This window comes from Pleurodeles waltl, chromosome 8 (assembly GCF_031143425.1).
Source record: "Pleurodeles waltl isolate 20211129_DDA chromosome 8, aPleWal1.hap1.20221129, whole genome shotgun sequence".
Classification (NCBI taxonomy): domain Eukaryota; kingdom Metazoa; phylum Chordata; class Amphibia; order Caudata; family Salamandridae; genus Pleurodeles; species Pleurodeles waltl.
Window position 1 is genome coordinate 377,812,599 of NC_090447.1, and position 19,029 is coordinate 377,831,627.

At 41.1% G+C, this 19,029-nt stretch overlaps 1 protein-coding gene across 1 annotated transcript in view; it reads left to right on the forward strand.

Moving 5' to 3' along the window:
• ARGLU1 (arginine and glutamate rich 1) overlaps positions 1-19,029 on the forward strand; it is a 112,392-nt gene that overhangs the window by 14,143 nt on the left and 79,220 nt on the right. The window contains exons 2-3 of the mRNA XM_069204261.1: positions 14,165-14,390; positions 16,842-16,925. Of these exons, the coding sequence (XP_069060362.1) occupies positions 14,165-14,390; positions 16,842-16,925 (310 nt within the window). The remainder of the gene's footprint in view (positions 1-14,164; positions 14,391-16,841; positions 16,926-19,029) is intronic.

The window sequence follows — 19,029 nt, forward strand, 5'->3', positions numbered from 1 at the left end:
GCCATGGAGACTGGCCCTGTTACATGTATAATTTCCCAATCAGCCATATACATTTGTTTCAGTGCACTACTTTTTTTTGCCTCAGCTTGGGGTTTAAGATTCTTGTGTTTATTGGCTTTCTGTACGCGTTTCGCCACAGCTTTTTCAAATGCCCCAGCAGACTGCTGTATTTCGGTGCTGTGGTTGCCCCTGAATCTGGATTGGAAGGGGTCTAGGATGGGGTTTGCCTTGAGGAACTCAGTTAGTTGCATGTTGATGGCCTTTTCTGTTACCTTTGCCGGACTGGGAGCAGAAAGATGAGTCTGTAATTCCTCATCTCCCTGGGGTCGGCAGAGGATTTCTTTAGGAGCGTGTTGATCTCTGCTTGCTTCCAGTCAGATGGGAAGGTGGAGGTTTCGATGGAGGAGTTGATAGTCCAGCATAGCTCGGTGGTGATGGTGGCACTGGCTAGGTTGAAGATGTAATGTGGGCATGCATCCGTGGGTCCCCCTGAATAGATGGAGCTCATGAGTTTTTGGGTGTCTTCTCTGGAAATAGGGGTCCAGTGGTCCAGAGTTGGCTGTGGCCTAGGATCCGAGGTAGTGCAGTGGGGTCAGCCTTTGGTTTGCGAATCCTCCTTATATGTCCTGCATCTTCTGGTGGATAAAGGTGGTGAGGTTGTCACAAACGTTTTGTTGGGTGGGGTGGATGTCTGAGGTGTCAATTCTGGGGTTCGTGAACTCGTTGACTATGGTGAAATGATCCTCTCTGTGGTGTGCGTTTGTGCTGACTGCATAATATCTCTGTCAGCAATGCCTACCAAAATGGGTTTTCCATTGGCAAACGCTCAGGAAGCTAGAAAAGGAAAAAAAAGCTGCCCTGTTCCCACAGTTTGCAAAGGTAAATTTAAATCCCTGGCGGCACAACAGCCAGGATAATGTGCTGCACAAATAAACACTTATAAGGTCCCAAAGGCTAGACCTATTTGGTATGCCAATGCTTGTTTTTGCTTATGCATGCTATTGGGAGCAGAGCTAGGAGGCAGGATGGAGATTTTATTGTGATTTCTGTTGCCAGGGTAGTCGTGGAGGATGATGGAAAGGTATGCCAATCCAATCACTTTTCTTCTTACTTTGGAGCAGTGGAGTGAGGGGTATTGCAGTGGGTAACACTGGATGAGTGTAGAGTGTGCATCAACCCATCCAATCTTCCAGGCTATGATCTTCCTAAAACAGCAAACCTTTAAATTAATGCTGGCCATCTACAATCTCTGACCATAGTGCAGCCATTCCTCCTGTAGTCCCTGACAACAGATTAACAAGGATGTCCCAAACCACGCTACTTCCTTTGCTCTCTGGGACCTGCTCCTGCAAATCCACCCGCGCCATGTCTGTGGATTAGAAGAACCATGTTAGACTAAAGGCTTCTTTCATATGCTGGTGGATGATCCCAGTTACGCAGAATTGTCCCCAATATTGAGTAATTCCCTATCAATGCCTTGGAGATTTTGACAGGAAGATAGATTAACTAAATTGGTGGTCTCCTTGAACACATTAGTACTGCCTGCTACATCAGTTCTCTTCTTCCACACACATTCTCATGTAGCCAGCTGACTCCATCAGTTTTGAGTGCCGTCGCCTTGTCTTCTGGGCTTTAGAGTGCTACATAATTGGCTCCTCTAGGTTTCTCCGACCTGCTCCACCATTCCGCTACCCATTTGGTGGAATGTTGCTGTCCATGGGAAAGATTTCGATATCAAATAATTTAAATCGTTCTTATTTATCCTGTTTAGTTTGTTACGTAAAGTGTTGACTTGTGACAAAACCACTTTGGTGAGCACTGATGGCCTTGAGAAGAAAGCAGTTATTGAACGTTTACATTGGATGAGGCACCATCAGAATTGAAGATGATCGTCATGCAATGTAGAAAGTTCAGATGTAATCTTCAGCTAGAGTTAAACTGCACATAATGGGGCACTGTTTGTGCTTCCAGTGCGAGTGAACCAGGAGACTCCTAAGATGGATCTGAAGACTTTTTTAAAAGTCTTCTTCTCCGTAATTTTTTTTTTATTTGAATGATTCGTAGTTAAATAGATTCTTTTTTTTTTTTTTTTTTTTTTTTTTTTTTTCACACACAAAGAGCATTCCTGAGTTGTGCTTTAACCCCTTCGCTGCCAGGCCTTTTCCCCTCCTGTGCCGAGCCTTTTTTTTGGCTATTTGTGGCAGTTCGCGCTTACGTCCTCATAACTTTTTGTTCACATAAGCTACCCACGCCAGATTTGCGTCCTTTTTTCCCAACATCCTACGGATTCTAGAGGTACCCAGACTTTGTGGGTTCCCCTGAAGGAGACCAAGAAATTACGCAAAATACAGCAAAAAAAAAAAAAAACGTTTTAAAACAAGGGGTGGTGCAGAAGAAGGCTCGTGGTTTTCCCCCTGAAAATGGCATCAACAAAGGGTTTGCAGTGGTAAAATCACCATCTTCCCAGCTTTCAGGAACAGGCAGACTTGAATGAGAACCCAATTTTTCCACACAATTTTGCCATTTTATTGGGACATACCACAATTTTACTATTTTTGTGTGCTTTCAGGCTCCTTCCAGTTAGTAACAGAAATGGGGGAGAAATCAATGCTGGATCCCAGAAAGCTAAACAATTCTGAATTCAGCAAGGGGTCATTTGTGTAGATCCTACAAGTGTTTTGTACAGAAAATAACAGCTGAAGTAAATGAATATCGAAATTGAGGTGAAAAAAACAGCCATTTTTCTCCAGGTTTTACTCTGTAACTTTTCCCTGCGTTGTCAGATTTTTGAAAGCAATATGGCGTTACATCAGCTGGACTCTTCTCGTTGCAGGGATATATTGGGGTTGTAGGTTCATCAAGAACCCTAGGTACCCAGAGCCAATAAATGAGCTCCACCTTGCAATGGGTTTCCATTCTGTACCAGGTATACAGCAATTAATTTGCTGAAATATAAAAAGTGAAAAATAGGTATCAAGAAAACCTTTGCATTTCCAAAATGGTCACAAGATAAGGTGTTGAGAAGCACTTCTCTGAATTCCGGGGTTCTCATACTAGCGTGTGAATTACAGGGCATTTATCAAATAGACATATTTTTTATACACTGTCTTACATTTGGAAGGAAAAAATGTAGAGAAAGGCAAGGGGCAATAACACTTGTTTTGCTATTCTGTGTTCCCCCAAGTCTCCCGATAAAAATGGTACCTCACTTGTGTGGTTAGGCCTACTGCTCGCAACAGGAAACACAAAATGGACACATCACATTTTTACATTGAAATCTGACATGTTTTTTGGAAACTACCTAGCTGTAGGTTTTGGCCTCTAGCTCAGCCGGCACCTAGGGAAACATGGCAAACCTGCACATTTTTGAAAACTAGACACCTAGGGGGAATCCAAGATGGGGTGACTTGTGGAGCTCTACCAGGTTCTGTTACCCAGATTCCTTTGCAAACCTCAATTTGGCCCAAAAAACACTTTCCTCTCATTTCGGTGACACAAAGTTCAGGAATCGGAGAGGATCCACAAATTTCCTTCCCCCCAGTCTCCCGATAAAAATGGTACCTCACTTGTGTGGGTGGCCCAGGTACCTGCAACAGAAAAATGCCAAAAACTTGTAGAGATTGAGTGGATAGCACAGCGACTTAATAAGCACATATTTTTCTTTTATACATCTTTTAGCCTGACTCTGCTTTGGGGACTTACACAAGTGAGGTATCATTTTACTTTTGGAGACTGAGGGGAACTCTGGGTGGTAGGAAATTTGTGCTGCAGCGGTGATCCTACAAAGAAAAGTGAGGAAAATATTCTTTTTAAGCAAATGTTAAGGTTTGCAGAGGAGTCTGGGTAAGAAAGTGTTGGGGGATCCAGGCAAGCCACGCCTCCATGGACTCCTTGGGGTGTCAATTTTTATAACCTGTCTGGGTTTGGTAGGTTTCACTAGACGAAGGCGGCACCGGGACCTAAACACAGGTACCACCCCCCACCTGCCCCTAAACACTGGTAGTTTTGAAATAGATAAATTTGATGCGTCAACGCACTTTGGTTATGTTAAAAAGACCCCTCACCCACCATCCAAGTTGGTGGCATGCTTCATCATCGGGGTCCCACCCGAGACACCTAGCGTGTGTCAGATATGCTGCGACGCCGGATTAAAGAGGAGCAGGTTTTGTCATTTTTACCACACACACATACTGGTTGGATTTGGCATGAGGGTGAGTGATGGTTCAGTGGATCAAATTTTATTAACATGAGATTTCACAAAAATGAAATGCACTGAAAGGCCAAAAAACGGAACCAATGACTCGCAGCTCGTGGGCTGTAATGCCACGACAAGGCACCAACCGCTTTGCAGTCCATTCACATCTTCCAGACATGACATGCACAAGACCATTCACGCCGCCAGCCACGGGCCCAGCACACTATAACACCCGCATCGGCAGACAGCGCCACTTACGGGCCCATCACTTTCATACGCCCGCATGCCTGATACAGCAATCACACCAGCTGATGTGTGTGGACTGGCGTTTGGCTGGCACCTCCAGCCAAGCGCCACCCCCACACACAGCGCCATCACTTTTTTTTTTTTTTGTATTTACACAACAAAGAAACCACTAATTTATAAGTAAGTACAAAACTACACACACAAAAGCTCTAAGTGAATATTTCACAGTAATGGCAACTGTGAAACTGAACATATAAAAATATAAAACAGCAGTTTACACCCACGGAGTTTCCCAATAATTTCTCTGTGTGTGGTAGCTCATGAAACAGCCACCCACACAGCCCAGGCTTTGAAGGACAATCAGGGCAGTACATCCTAGTCTTCTTCCTGATACCTCTTCGAGCACAGACTCTACATCTCTTAGCAAGAAAGTTTTTTTTTTTTTTTTTTTTTTTTGCTGTGGAAGGAATGTGCTCAACAAAATGACGACCTTTCAATCTAGCCACATCCTCCACTACTGCTTCTCTAGGAACTCTTGCCTGTTCCAGCCCAACAATGCTCGCTATGATAGACTCCTGAAACTTCACAAATGTCATTGTTGACTCTGGAGAACTAACCTTGAAGACAACAAAAGCATTAAAAATTGCCAAGTGTAACAGATGAACTGTTAATTTCTTATACCAAACCTAAGACTTAGGAGCAGCAGTGTAAGGATCCAACCTCTGATCTACTCTATCAACACCACCCATGTGCTTATTATAGTCTAAAATGCACACAGGTTTGCACACTTCGGCAACCTGACCCCAAACAGCCACAGGTGAAGTACTCTTTTCATGGATGGTACTTAGCATGTGCACATCCCTATTGTTTACAAATTTCAGAGCTAGCAGCTCATCATTCTGCAAGGCACTGCACTGTCCCTTCTCAAGTTTTTTTACAGACAAGCTCTCTTGGATAGCCTTTCCGAATAGAGCGGATTGTGCCACAAGCAACAGTGTCCACTCTGAACAACTCCTTGAACAACTGAACTCCAGTGTAGAAGTTATCTTCATATAAATGGTGACCTTTGTTAAACAGTCTACCAAGTTCCCACATAATTTTCTCACTAACCAACCCGGAGGTGGTCAATATTGGAATCCCTACCAGTGTAGACCCGGAAATAATAAACATATCCTGTACTACTTTCAGACAACATATACATCTTAATTCCATACTGTGCCCTCTTGCTAGGAATGTACTGCCTAAAAACCAAACGACCCTTGAACAGGACCAAAGACTTTTCTAAAGATATTTCTTTGCCTGGAACATAGATCTCTGAAAACCGATCTACCAAATGATCAAGGACTGGTCTAATCTTAAAAAGACGCTTAGAATCAGGGTGATCTCGTGGCAACGTTAAAGCATTATCTACAAAATGCAACATCTGAAGAAGAAGCTCATACCAGTTACAACTCTGGCAAGAAATATAGCAGTTGCCATCAAGGGACTAGTAGACCAATATGAAGACAGTGATGGCTTCCTTATCAGCCCCATCAAAAAAGTTAAACCCAAGAACTTCTTCAACTCTTCCAGATTTGTGGGAATCCACCGGCTAGCTCTAGAGTGTGGCCTAAGTCTGGCAGCGTTGTCCCTCAAATACTGCTCTGCATACAAATTAGTCTGCTCAACAATCTCTTCAAAAAATATATTGTCCATAAACAACTCAAAAAAAAGTTGACGGGCAAAACGTTTTCCGTATTAACTCGACACCCTGGGAAACCAGTAAACGCAGGCAACAGTGGCTGCTCCATGTTTGGTGCAACCCACGTGTCAGGTCTTCCAATGGGAAGCCTTTCAGCCGCTGGCTCCTGCACCATTGGCACATCCGTGTCCTACTCTAAAATAGGCCCTTCATCAGCACTGAGAGAAAATTCACTTCCAGAATCTTGCACTTCCTCCTCTGCCTCAGATGCAGTCAGTCTCAGAATCATGGACAGAAGATGACTCAAAAAGCACACCAACAACCTGCTGAGCGGTCATCTTACGTCTAGCCATGATCCTTCCTACAAAAATTAACTGGACAAATGCACCACCAACAACCAGCATTGTGTAAGATAAGTAACAAAGTGTAGCTTTATCACTAAGAGTTATAAACTCAAAAACTACACCGCTCACTTGCCTGAAAAAGCTTGAATCACCAGAAACTACTCTGCACAGCCACAGCAATCACCAATGATATGCCACTAAAAAGAAGAAAAAAAAAGAAAATTAGACATAAGACAACACAATAATCGTGCATAAATATAAAGACAATTTCACACACAATCCTGCATTCAGCACACCACCTACAAACATGTCATTCATGCATGGCAACAATGCTCCTTTGGAGTAAATTCGTTTATTTAACTAAAACATGCAACTACGCATACCGCAGGACAACCACTGCCAAAACTGCAACAAGCCACAGCAACGGAAGCAAACGCTTTTAACTAGAACAAAAAGAAGAAATAAACTGTTAGTATCATAAGTGCAAATACTTCGCCAGTTGACAAACACCCCGCCACCAACCATTCTAAAATGTTTTATTGTGTCTAGTCTTCTCTGCTTGGGGGCAGATGGGCCTAAAAAAGTAGGCCAATCTGCCCCAAAGGGGGGCAGAAATGCCATAAAATATATTGCCACACTTTGGAGGGCGACCCTTGCCCAAGGGGCCACCCTCCCCACACAAAACACACACATGATCTCTGGCGCAAAGTGGATTCTGCCCCTCTTGAGGGCAGGTGGGCCTGAAAAAAAAAAAATAGGCCGATCTGCCCCCAACGGGCAGAACTGCCCAATAGTGCTTTTTGCCCCAACACAAAAAAAAGAAAAAAAAATCTCTGGCGTCTTCATGGTTTCCTTTGCCCACACACATGATCCCTGGTGCTAAGTTGATTCTGCACCCTTTGGGGGTAGAAATGCCTAAAAAAAACTAGGCAGAACTGCCCATAGTGCTTTTGGGCCCAAGGGGCTGCCCCCCAAACACAAAAAAACAATACCTGGTGTCTAGTGGCTTTCTGCCTCCCTTGGGGGCAGATCGGCCTAAAAATAAGACCAATCTACCCCCAAAGGGGGCAGAAATGGCAAAAAAGCATTGCCCCCCACCTCCCCCCCCCCCCCGAAGAAGAGCGACCCTTGCCCAAGGGTTGCTCTCCCATGCCGTACAAACATACACGCACACTAATTACCAGGTGTCTAGTGGGCATTTCTGCTGCCTTTCCTTTCCCTCGATGTCTCTTTAACCTACCTCCTTCCTGGTAGACGCACTGGAAGCAAATGGCTTCACCGTGTCTTTCCTCCTTTCATGCGGTCATCGTGCGCTGACGTCAGGGGGCGGCGTGGGTGGAAGGGAAAGGGATTCCCCTTCCATCCCTGGCCTGAGGGGTTGGCCCTCGGGGAGCGCTATCGCTTCTCCCGAGGGCTGTTCAGTGGACGTAATGGTTACGTCCATGGCGCCTCACAGCCGCAGCCATGGACGTAACTATTACGTCCAATGCAGACAAGGGGTTAAACACAGAAATATTTTCCTTCATGGATCTTAAGGTTAAATCTGGCCTAACCTTAAAGGATCCTAGGTTGGCTTTTGAAACTTAGTCCAACAACAAAGACTGAATATATTTTGATCCGAGGCCCGAACTTTGAGGATGCACTTTAGATTTTGATTTTTATCCTGTCTACTGTTGGAAGTTAATGCAGATCTTTTAAAGGCCGTTGTGATGTGAAAATGTCTTTAATTGAAAGTGTTTTCTTGCCTGATTTTTTTTTTTTTTTTCCCCAGCATTTGTAGTTTCTCTAATTGTATTTATTTTTAAGCGTTAAACCATCCAGTCTTGCTAGCCATGGAAGTGGTAAAAAATAGAAAATTCCTTCTCTGTAACATGAGAAAGTTGTTCTTGTTACTGTTAAGCTATTTACAACCAGGAGAGAGATCCATATCAGCCATACATTTAAGAATCCCCTTCTATGGCTGGCTTTGGCCTACTTATTTCAACTTCTTTCCTCTGACCAATTGGAGGGAAGTCTGTAAGTAGCGGGCTGTTTATTTCAGTATTTAGATAGAAGCAAGTCTTTCTTCCATTAATGGAGGAGTTAGAAGAAGGGGGTGATGTTTTTACTCATGCCCCTTGTGATTTTTCACTCCGTTGAGTACTGTGCTTAATGTGGAAGTGTAACTGGTATTGACATCATTTGGGCAGGTAGCCTTGTACATGTTGAATGGATGGTGAGATGGAATCCTTACTGGGCTTATTTCAAGTGCTTTTCACAAATGTCATTGTGTAACCAGCTTCGGGTTGAAAAGGAGTAACGCAATCTGAGTGCAGATCCCAGCCCATTACTGGGTAGTGTATTATGGCCCTCGGGTCAAATGGGTATTTGCATTTGAGCATCCCACCTTCATGGAGAAAAGCAGGTCTTCCCAAACACTACAGGGCTTGAAAAACCATAAAAATGTTACTAGACCTGCAGGTCGAGTAACTTAAGTAATCTATTCAACCTAACTGTAATGTACTTGACCCGCAAACGGGTCTCAAACTGTGTGATACAAAGCAAATAGTTTAGAGTCTCCTTTTTCTTAATTCTCACATGATTGCACCGTCAAATATGTGAGCTCAGCATTTATGCAGTACAAAAAAACCCTCTTTTGTTTAAGTAGACTAAAGTTTGCTGCACGCATCACAAGAAGCTAGCCCGCATACACATGAGGTCTAGCCACCACAACCTAGAACTTTTTAGTTTAGTAACAACATAGCCATCAGGGCAGGAGTGTTTCTCAGTTTATTTAAACACTCAAGTTTGATATATATTATTAAACCATTGTGTGGTAACATATCGTCATCTTCACAGAGCAACTTTCCAAGAAATGTCTAAAAACCTCTCCACTAACTTGCAGCTTTACTGATATAACTATATATAATGCATCAACAATGTGTGAAAATTGGGTTTCAGTAAACATATCCTTTGCACATCAACATGTAAAGTATTCTGATTTGTTTTCATCCTATTAAACTATTTTTTCATCACATAGAAATATATTTTAAAAAAAGGCTTTCACAACTACTGAAATATATTTTGAAATGTTTGCACAGTTGAAATAGTAATTTAAATGTTTTATGTTAGGAAAATGTGTGTTAGGAAAAACCTGACTCCCTATATCCTTTTATTTTACATTCTAAGCAGCAGGTCACACAGTTTACCTTACAAAGTCCCTGAATTCTGCAGTCAGAAGGGAAAATAATTGTAAGAAAAACTGACTTCTGACCTCTGTCTGTGAACACTGAGTAAAAGTGACATAAGAACAAGATTTAAAGGCATCTTTTATTGCCCCTCTACTTTTCAACGGAACAGAGCACCTGTTCAGTGTCAACTGGATAGAAGGGAGGAGTAAGTATTAACAAGCATTTGTAATGCAACCGGTGCATTTGCCTGAGCAATTAGAGTTGTAAACTCCTAACCAAACTTTTCTTGCCACTTAAATTGAAAATGAAAATAAAACAGTTTCACATAACTAACTGGACTTTTCTTGCCATATAAACTGAAAAGTAAAAGTTTCACATAAGCAAGCTGACGGCCGCTATCAGTGCAAAGCAGACACACAAAAGGAAATAAAAGTTCACTGGTAGTGAAAACTATCGGCAAAATTATCTACATGACCGGCAAAAGTGCAATTAACTATGTAACTGGGTCGATATCATGCAAAGCACTCGACTTTTGCCCAGCGAGATCGTGCTGCGAAAAAAGAGAAATAGTAGTCCAAAAATCAGATGGAAAACGTGGAGCCTCTTAGGTTTTCAGTACTTGGTCGTTGTGCTCGAGGACAGCTAAACACCGAAAAAGACATGACTTATGCATGCCTTTCATTAATGAAAGCAAGCCGATTTTGAAAGGCAAGCTCACGAACCAATGAAAGGTACTGACATGACGTGCGTGGTTTAAAGCCCAAAGAGATTACAACACAGGACGGAGCGATTTGCGCTCGCCCGTAAAAATAGCTCTACATCATCAAATAAGACTCGCCAATGCGAGTGGTTGAGTGGATTTTTCATTTTTGAGCCCTGCATGATTGTAGTTTGTCCTTTGCTCCAGTCTGAATATGTCTACATGAGTAGTTACACTATGATTTACACTGAGTTATTTCAGTTGTTGTGTAACTTCCCCTAACATTTTGCTAATAATGTTTTAAAATTAGCTTGAGTTTGCTGATTTAAGTGAGGTTGGCTCATGGTTTATTCAGTAAAGCAATAAATATAGCCTGCTTTAGGTTTCTGTGGACCAGACCTTGTTGTAGAAGGACAAGATATAACCTCAGGTGAATGCTGAAGTATTGTGAAGTGGTCTTTGCTTGTATTAGAAGAGCAGGGATTGACTAGGGTATTTAAAGCTTCTTGTTTTTGTCTGTTTCTCACTTTTTCTGGTCTTAATGACAAAAAAGAGAGTAAGGATGGGCTGAATTCATATTTTCTCTTATCCAGTTGTATTTGGCTTATGCTCTAATTGTGATCAGAGAATGGTTTGTCTTGGAGTAGGATTTGTCTGTGAAATTACAGAATGGTACAGCTCTGGGACAGTTAAGTTCCAATGTGTGTCCATCAGAATAGGTCAGTGTCCTACTTCTTCCAGAGGCCTAATTTTTAATAAGGATATTGTTTGAAGCCCTTGTATTGCTTTTGAGGTCTGCTTATTCATTAGAATGCCTGCCAAAGTCTGTGTAGGACATTTTCATCAAGCCTTTAACATTTTTGCGTGTACATTGCTGTTTTTACTACATCCATGGGTAAAATGCTTTCTTCCCAGAATCTTTACTACTTTAGTTGCGCTAAACTGCTGCAGTTGATGCCACTTCATCCAATTGACTGCCTGTTATGGTTTAAGAAGCATTCACACTTTCTTTTAGTGTTACCTTGGTCAATGCAACTTAAAACAACTTAACATTGCAAGAAGAGTATACAAAGCAAGCGTTCAATCTCAGGTAGTATAAACTATGGTATAATTGTATTTGTCATTGTAAAACTTATCACTTACTTTAATTTTTTCAAAAATCTTGCACACACAGATATATTTACGTCAAAACTCGGTTATGTGTAGTCCTAAGCATGATAATGTTGCAAAGTGTGATTGAACCAGTTGCATATCTTGTCATTATTTATGGCGCCAGAATCTTTCTTGACTTTTTTTTTTTTTTTTTTTTTAAATATACAGAAACTCTAGTTTAAAGGCATTATCAGCAAGTAAATGTTACATCTTTTTTTAATTTCACCGTAAGCTTAGTTTACTATATTAGTTGTTTTCGGGCTGTTCCCAATGTGCTCAAGCTTTTATTCACATTTCAAGATGCTGGTACTTTCTGCCTTTATGTGCAGTTTTGTTTTATAAGTGCTCTCAATGAATTCCCAGTAGATTGTGCTAGCCAGACTTAAACAAGCATTGGCATAGCCAGTAGGCCTCACCTTTAGACCTTAAAAATGTTTAGCCATGCAGCACTTGGTTCTCAGTGCTACCACATCTACTGTTAATTCATGTGCAACTGCTGAGAGACCACACGCTGGCGGGGATGGTGGACAATTTGCGAGCAGCTCAGCACTTTGTTTCCCTGAGCGGTCCTTAATTTTGTTTTTCATTTGACGCAGCTTTAACCTGTTACATAGCTGTGTATTAATCCCTCTCTTCTTCCTGACTAGGGGGATCTGGCATAGTGGATTGAGGTCCTAACGTAAAACCTGTGTTTTGGAACTGATGGATTCGCTTGTACCTGTGACACAACATTTGAGGTGATGGGAGGAGCCATAATTAATTTGCAAAGCAAACAGGTCCCAGATAACAAACATAATGGCAAATTGTTCCAAGTATTTCCACACACCACTTTAAACCTCTTCCAGAAGGTTGCAGACTGGCCTGGTTCGGAGGTGTGACTGAGTACGCATGCATGTGGCACAAAAAAAAGAGCAAGCACAAGGCTCAAGCGGTAAAGCATCACTGCATATGCCTGGTTGCAAGCAGAGTTAGAGCGGTCATTAGTGCAGCAGGTGCAGTGAGATTAGGACAAGCAGTGTGAAATGTATTCCAATTATAACTGCCTTTTGCTGCTCAGCAGGTGGGTATGAGGGAATTTTCCTCAGTTGCATATGGGATGTGGCAGTCTTGCTCCTCCACAGGTTGCAGGGATAGGCTGGAGAGAAATATGTCTGTAGAGCATTTTCAAATGTACAATAATGTTACATTGTCAATAAATAATGTATTTTTGTGTTTACAAAGGGAGGCCATGGGTTAGCTGGGCAACGGCCCAGGGCTGCTAATTTCAGAGGGGCACACTGACCTTAATTACAAATGTTCGTTGCTCTCTTCCAAATAACTCTTTATATTCATAGCACTTAGAGGAGATATAAAGGAGAACACATGGTAAAAGATGAAGGGCACCAAATTTGGTGCTCCCGGGGCGCATTCTTAACAAAGACTGGCTTTGACAGCAGCAACATTGAATGGCATCTTTCATTGTGCAGCAGTAAGCTAGTGGGTTATGGTACTGTACAAGCTTGAAATCCTCTGCGGGGGGAGATGTATCTATACCTTTAGTTTACCATCAGAGTATTGTGTTTTCTACAACTTAGTCAATGGTTGCTACTACGTAAAGAGTTGGCTGTTATTGATGATGCACAAAAGCACTGCGGGCAATGGCCACTGTCTTTTCGGGTGTTCACCCCAATTCACTGTGCCTGTGGGATTGTCACTAGTTTTATTTCTCCCAAACAAAATAGAAGCAGTGAGAAACATAACAGGCTGAAACATGAGCAGTTGTGTTTGTTATTGGGGGAATAAAAAGTTGCGCTCACCAAGGCACATTTCATAGTGTGCGTTTTAGTCCCCAATGCCACCTGGTGCAAAGGTGGGACAAAGTCGAAGATTAACCACTTGCGACAAAGATTTTATTCCTTACTTCAGCTGTCTTTCAAAATAACAGTGCAATGGGTGGGATATAAGCCCACACTGAATACAGCATGTCTCATAGAGACAGCACATATGCTGCCTAGGCTCAACCTAAAAACTAGTGTTTGAATTTGTTCAAGGAATGAAAGCTAAATATGATGGTAAAGAGAGTAAAACTTTCAGGATACATCCCGAAATGTTTTAAAATGCCATTCGACTACTTGACATTTCTGTCAAACTTTATCTATTATCCCAGTCTACTTTTTTTTTTTTTTCTTTTTTTTTGCTGGTCATCTATTTGAATATTATATGTATCTAACCTCTGTGAAAAGTTAGTTTGAACTGCTTTATCGTATAGGTGTGGTGGTCTTAATCCTTTTCCTTAATGCATCTTTTTTTAGTACAGCAGCGATGTGCATGCTGTTAGAGGGGCACACATTTTTGGAAGTTTTTGCCTGTTTCGTCTCTGTAGTCTACAGCTACTTAACATGAAGACTTATCTGTAAACCAGCTTTATTGAGATTTATGAAGGGTCTCCACACTTGCATTGTTTGAATGTGATTTATAATCTGTGTTTGTGTTGTCCCAGGATCGCAAGCTTTATAATGTTTCTTTTATGGCCCCTCATATTCATTTGTGTGTGTTATTGTTTAAAGATCTGTACATGTTAAAAATCATATATTTATTTTCAACTTAGAAATCTGCCATGTTTAAATGTTTAAAATTCAATTCACTCTCCATTGTAAATCATTTGAAGCACGTTTTTTTTTGCCTTGCTTCCAATAGGCGGCAGCAAGAAATCGAGGAGAAACTTATAGAGGAAGAGACGGCGCGGAGAGTGGAAGAGTTGGTGGCCAAGCGAGTGGAGGAGGAACTAGAGAAACGAAAAGATGAAATTGAACGAGAGGTTCTCCGCAGAGTGGAGGAAGCCAAGCGCATCATGGAAAAGCAGTTGCTCGAAGAACTCGAGCGACAGCGACAAGCAGAGCTTGCAGCTCAAAAAGCTAGAGAGGTAACGCTTGGTCGTTTGAGAAGTAGAGACAGTCCATGGCAAAACTTTCAGTTTCGGGATGTGCCTCCTGTATTATTTTGATTATGTAATGTATCACATCTAATTCATTTTTTTTTTTTTCTAAAAAGAAACCTGTTGCTGTGAATCTTATTTCCAGCCTGTATTAACAAATGGAGCTAACAAGCACTATCTCAAAATACTTTCTGTTAACTGATAATAATGGATATGGCCAACATACATATTTCAGAAGTGTTTGAAACTTTTGCCATGGCTGTGGGAAATATACAGTCTTATCTGTTTTTCTTCTACAGACTGACTGACATATATTGCTGTAAACTCAGATTAGAGAGTTGTTTTCAGTCGGATGCATAGCATGGCCCCTAAACTACAGTGTCTGCTTTTGGCCTCTAGGTCCAGCTAAATGTAGCTAACTAGGAAGCATATTACATAATCTCATCATTTGTTAATACACCGCTGCTCAGATATTATTTATCTTTTGAAAAATAATTCTAAATCACTGCAATGAGTGGGCGTACTCGCCACACTCTTCTTACCCTTTTTCCATCTACTTGTAGCCATTACTCAGCCTCCTATAGAAGTATACCGAGGGGGCAAATATGCCAAAGTCCTGGTGAAGGGTGACATACCCAAAACGTTGTCTAAAATGAGGCAGTTGTTATTGAAACATAGAATTTTTAGTGCACTTCGGATTTTTCATGCCTTGTGGCCATTTCAGCATTTGCTGCCTTTCCCCTTCTCTATCTATATAGTCTTCATTTTGTCATCCACAGTTCAACTACTAGTGTTTACTATTTAGAAACCTGTTGAATTGAATTTGTCAAGTGAAGGTACGGGTGTTTCTTTTTTTTGATTCTAGTAAACTGCAAACATGAGGAATGCTTTTCTGTGACAGTAATTTGCTACTGAAGACTTCCAGTAACACTATCACAAATCGCTCCAGGATCTTAAAATCAAGTCTTGTTCTTTCCTCACCTTTTTTGTACTCCTAATTTTACACGATCATTCTGAGATAATTACCCTGATAACCAGCCTTTTTAAAAATTATTTAACTGTAGATTTGTTTTGTGTTTTTTCTTTTTTTTAGTAATTAAGTGCTGCTTATCTTAATATTTTTGTATTGCACTGGCATCATGGCCAAAAGAAGTGTACCAGATACTTAATATCACTTGCCTACTAACTTAATTGTAATCAGTTTGCAATAATCTACACGTTGGAGGTTAACATTTTCCCTTAAGTATGACTTATCTGCAGTTTAATTTTGCTCCACTGAATGCAGTTAAGACCGCTATCCAGTGCTTCAGAGCCCATATGAATAATATTTCCCATAAGCGTTTCTCCTTTAATGTTTGTTCCTGGAGTGATGGGTGCAAGTCAGTAGCTAGTTACTAATCATGGTGAGTCGTTTTTCTTCTCATAGTTGTTTTGTTGCCTATTAACATTTTTTTCCAAACAGAAAACCTTCTGATTAAAGAGATCCCCATTGTAAATTATTTGGCTATATGTGACATACCCTGAAATAGGTCCACATGCACTCCGTCTGACTTTTTCCAAATTTCCAATTCTCTTCATTAGTACCATGTAATGTAACTGGAATCCAAGGTTCCAAGCCATTCATCTGTTTGTTATAGTCTTTTTGCACCTCGTGACAGTTAATGCTGTCTTTAAAATTCTCGTCAACCGATAAAAGTATTGAGAGCCAATTTTTGGAGGTTGCAACAAAAGCCCACCTCTCCATGAAGTCTAGATTACCCTCTGTATTTTTCACTAACAGTAAATGTACTTTTCTTATTAATTGTTTGCCTTAGGAATGATTTACATATTTTTGTTCCTTCTTATCATAAACATCTGCATTCCTCAGCTCAGCCTCCCTTGTATGTTGTTTCATGTAAATGGTTGAGCTGCTGATGGCAGGTGTTGCCAAGCTAACAGTACAAATCATTTTAAAGAGGAAGCTGGTGCGTATCGCAGCTGAGGAGCACACTCTGCAGGACACTGGACAAGACAGTAAATATCCAACTTTTAATGCTGATTAAAGGAGTATAGGTAAAGAAGTAACGTAGGTATACGTGCGTAATTGGTGAGACTTACTATTCACTTTATTTATATATTTATTTTATATATATTTTTAATTTGGTAAATAATTTCCATTTATGTAGTTGTCCTTGTTGATTTGTGTGATATTAAAGTATTTGTAATTTCAGGCTTCTGATTAGGGAGGGTTTAGTTGGATGCTGTTTGGTCTGGGTGGGTTGATTTAAATCTAGTGCAACATGCCGCTTTTGTGGCAGCACTGCTTACTTTTGAGAGAAAAGGTAGTCTGAAGGGCTACCCTTCAAGTCATTGCACAGAGAGGACTTTGAAGAAAGAAAGGAGAAGGAGCCCCACATATTGCTTTTCTTTCCTTAATACTTTTACGTATCCCCCCTTTAGGAGGAAGAACGCGCTAAGCGTGAGGAACTGGAGCGCATTTTGGAAGAGAATAATCGTAAAATTGCTGATGCACAAGCAAAATTGGTATGTACACTTAAAGTATTTCTAATGTAATTTTCAAAATCTAGTACTTTAGGTTTTGTACAGCTGATAAACGTGTGTTCATTTTGCTTTGTTTCACACTTTTAAATGTGGAGCTACGGAGTTTTGTCATCTCCACTTATTACTAGGTGTTATTGTAGTAAAAATTAATATGCACTCTTGTTTCCTCTATTGGTTATTGCTAATGAAATCTAGCATATTGAATATCCAGGTCTCCTCATCTGGGCCAAAAAATTTGATTGCTTTAGTTGTGTTATCTTCATTCGCTAACGATTATTCAGCAGTCTTTCTCCCCAGTCAGTTGGAATTTAGAAGGCATGGTGTTTTTCATTACTTTGAGGTTAACACCTACCCCATGGCAATCAACAGGTGAATGATCTTGTTAGGAAGCTTTGCATATTGCTGGTGCTAAAGAGAGGTACGGAGCAGACCTGCTTACACCAGTTACTTACAAAATCATCTTCTGGTGTGGTCTACATCCTGTAGAGAGGTGTGTTTTTGGTTTTTTTTTCTTTCTTTTGTGTTTTTTTTTATTTTTTTATTTCTGAGTATGTGGAGATGCCATTATCTCTTATTTTCATGGGACATGTTGGCAGGATATTGTTCAATCCCCTCGTCTTTAGGCAGATCTTGCAGCTCTTCGCTTACAGAAGAAGCCCATGCATGCATTTTGATCTCCCTAATCCAGTCCTAGTTGAGAGCAGCTGTTTAAATGGAATCTTGGTGTTTTGGGTTTGTTTCCGTTTTTTCCCCACCAGAATTGTCTTACTTTGTTTTATTAATGACCTGAGTAGAGTTAAAGGTTTTCAGATGCTTACCCATGTTACTTGGAACTGTTATTATTTAAGATTGCTTGGTACTTTATTGCCCTCTCAAGACTATGCATAAACTTCAACAGCAGCTGGCCAATGGATGTGCTTCACAGAGATTCCACTGAACTTTTCTTTTTCTTTTTTTAAAGACAAAAGTACATTTTTTAGAATCATTCATTTTGTATCATTTAAAAACAAGCACAGCGCTCCCACATAAAATTTCCCATCACAATTCAACATCCTTGTAGTATATCACAATCCTTCCTATCTAAATCAGTGCCCTCCTCTAGCAAGCCATGATTCACTTCTCTGTCATGTGCAACTCAGACAGGCTGATAAGCGGGGGGATTGACACCGTTCTCGGGGGCGTCTGTGCTGGCTGGTTAAAATCATTCTTGAATAGGGTATCCAACATTGTGTGCCAGTCTTGAATGTCTTCATGGGCCCGGTTGTCTGTCTGCACCGTGTTAAGCTATATCGCTTTGGCCAGCAGCCATTCCTGGCATCCCCAAACCACTGTTATATAAAAGGACCACCAGGCTGTGTCCTGTGAATCATGATTCTGGGTTTTGCCAGCAGCAACACCAATGATGTGAAGTGATACTGTATTTTTCCCTTTTTTAAAGTAGGGTTCAGGCCCAGCACACAGTGTTTCAAGGAATGATCATTTCACTAATAAAACTGCACTGGATGATTATTTCTCTAACCTCAGAAGAGTATTCATGTACTTAAAAACATTAATTACAGGTTCAGGATTAAACTAAAACAATGTGCTTTTCCTGACTACAGTGTTTTAATAACCTACCAGGTGATGTATTTGTTTTCTCCCACTGGGCCTGATTCTTCCACAAGTTGTAGAGCTACAGGGTAGATCTCAGCACAGCCAGGGGTATAGTGTCCCTTATTTACAAGGTAATCAAAAATTATTGTGGACAAGACAGTGGTTCAGTTTGACTCCATAAGGGAAGAACCAGTCCAAATATTATGCTTGGAGTTGAGTAACCTCCACGGTAGTCAGATCACCCACACCCCCATGCAGCACACTTCTGTGCAGAAAGATAACAGTCCTGCTTTAGGGCCCACACAGAGGGGGATAGCCGTATTAAAAATCATACTGGACACTATATTGCATGAGATATGGGAGCTCAAGCTTTCAGAGGTACAAGAGATGGCAGCTCTCCATAACACTTGTGTAAAGAAATGGCTCCCTGTTGCAGTTACCCCCCACTTTTTGCCTGATACTGATGCTGACTTGACTGAGAAGTGTGCTGGGA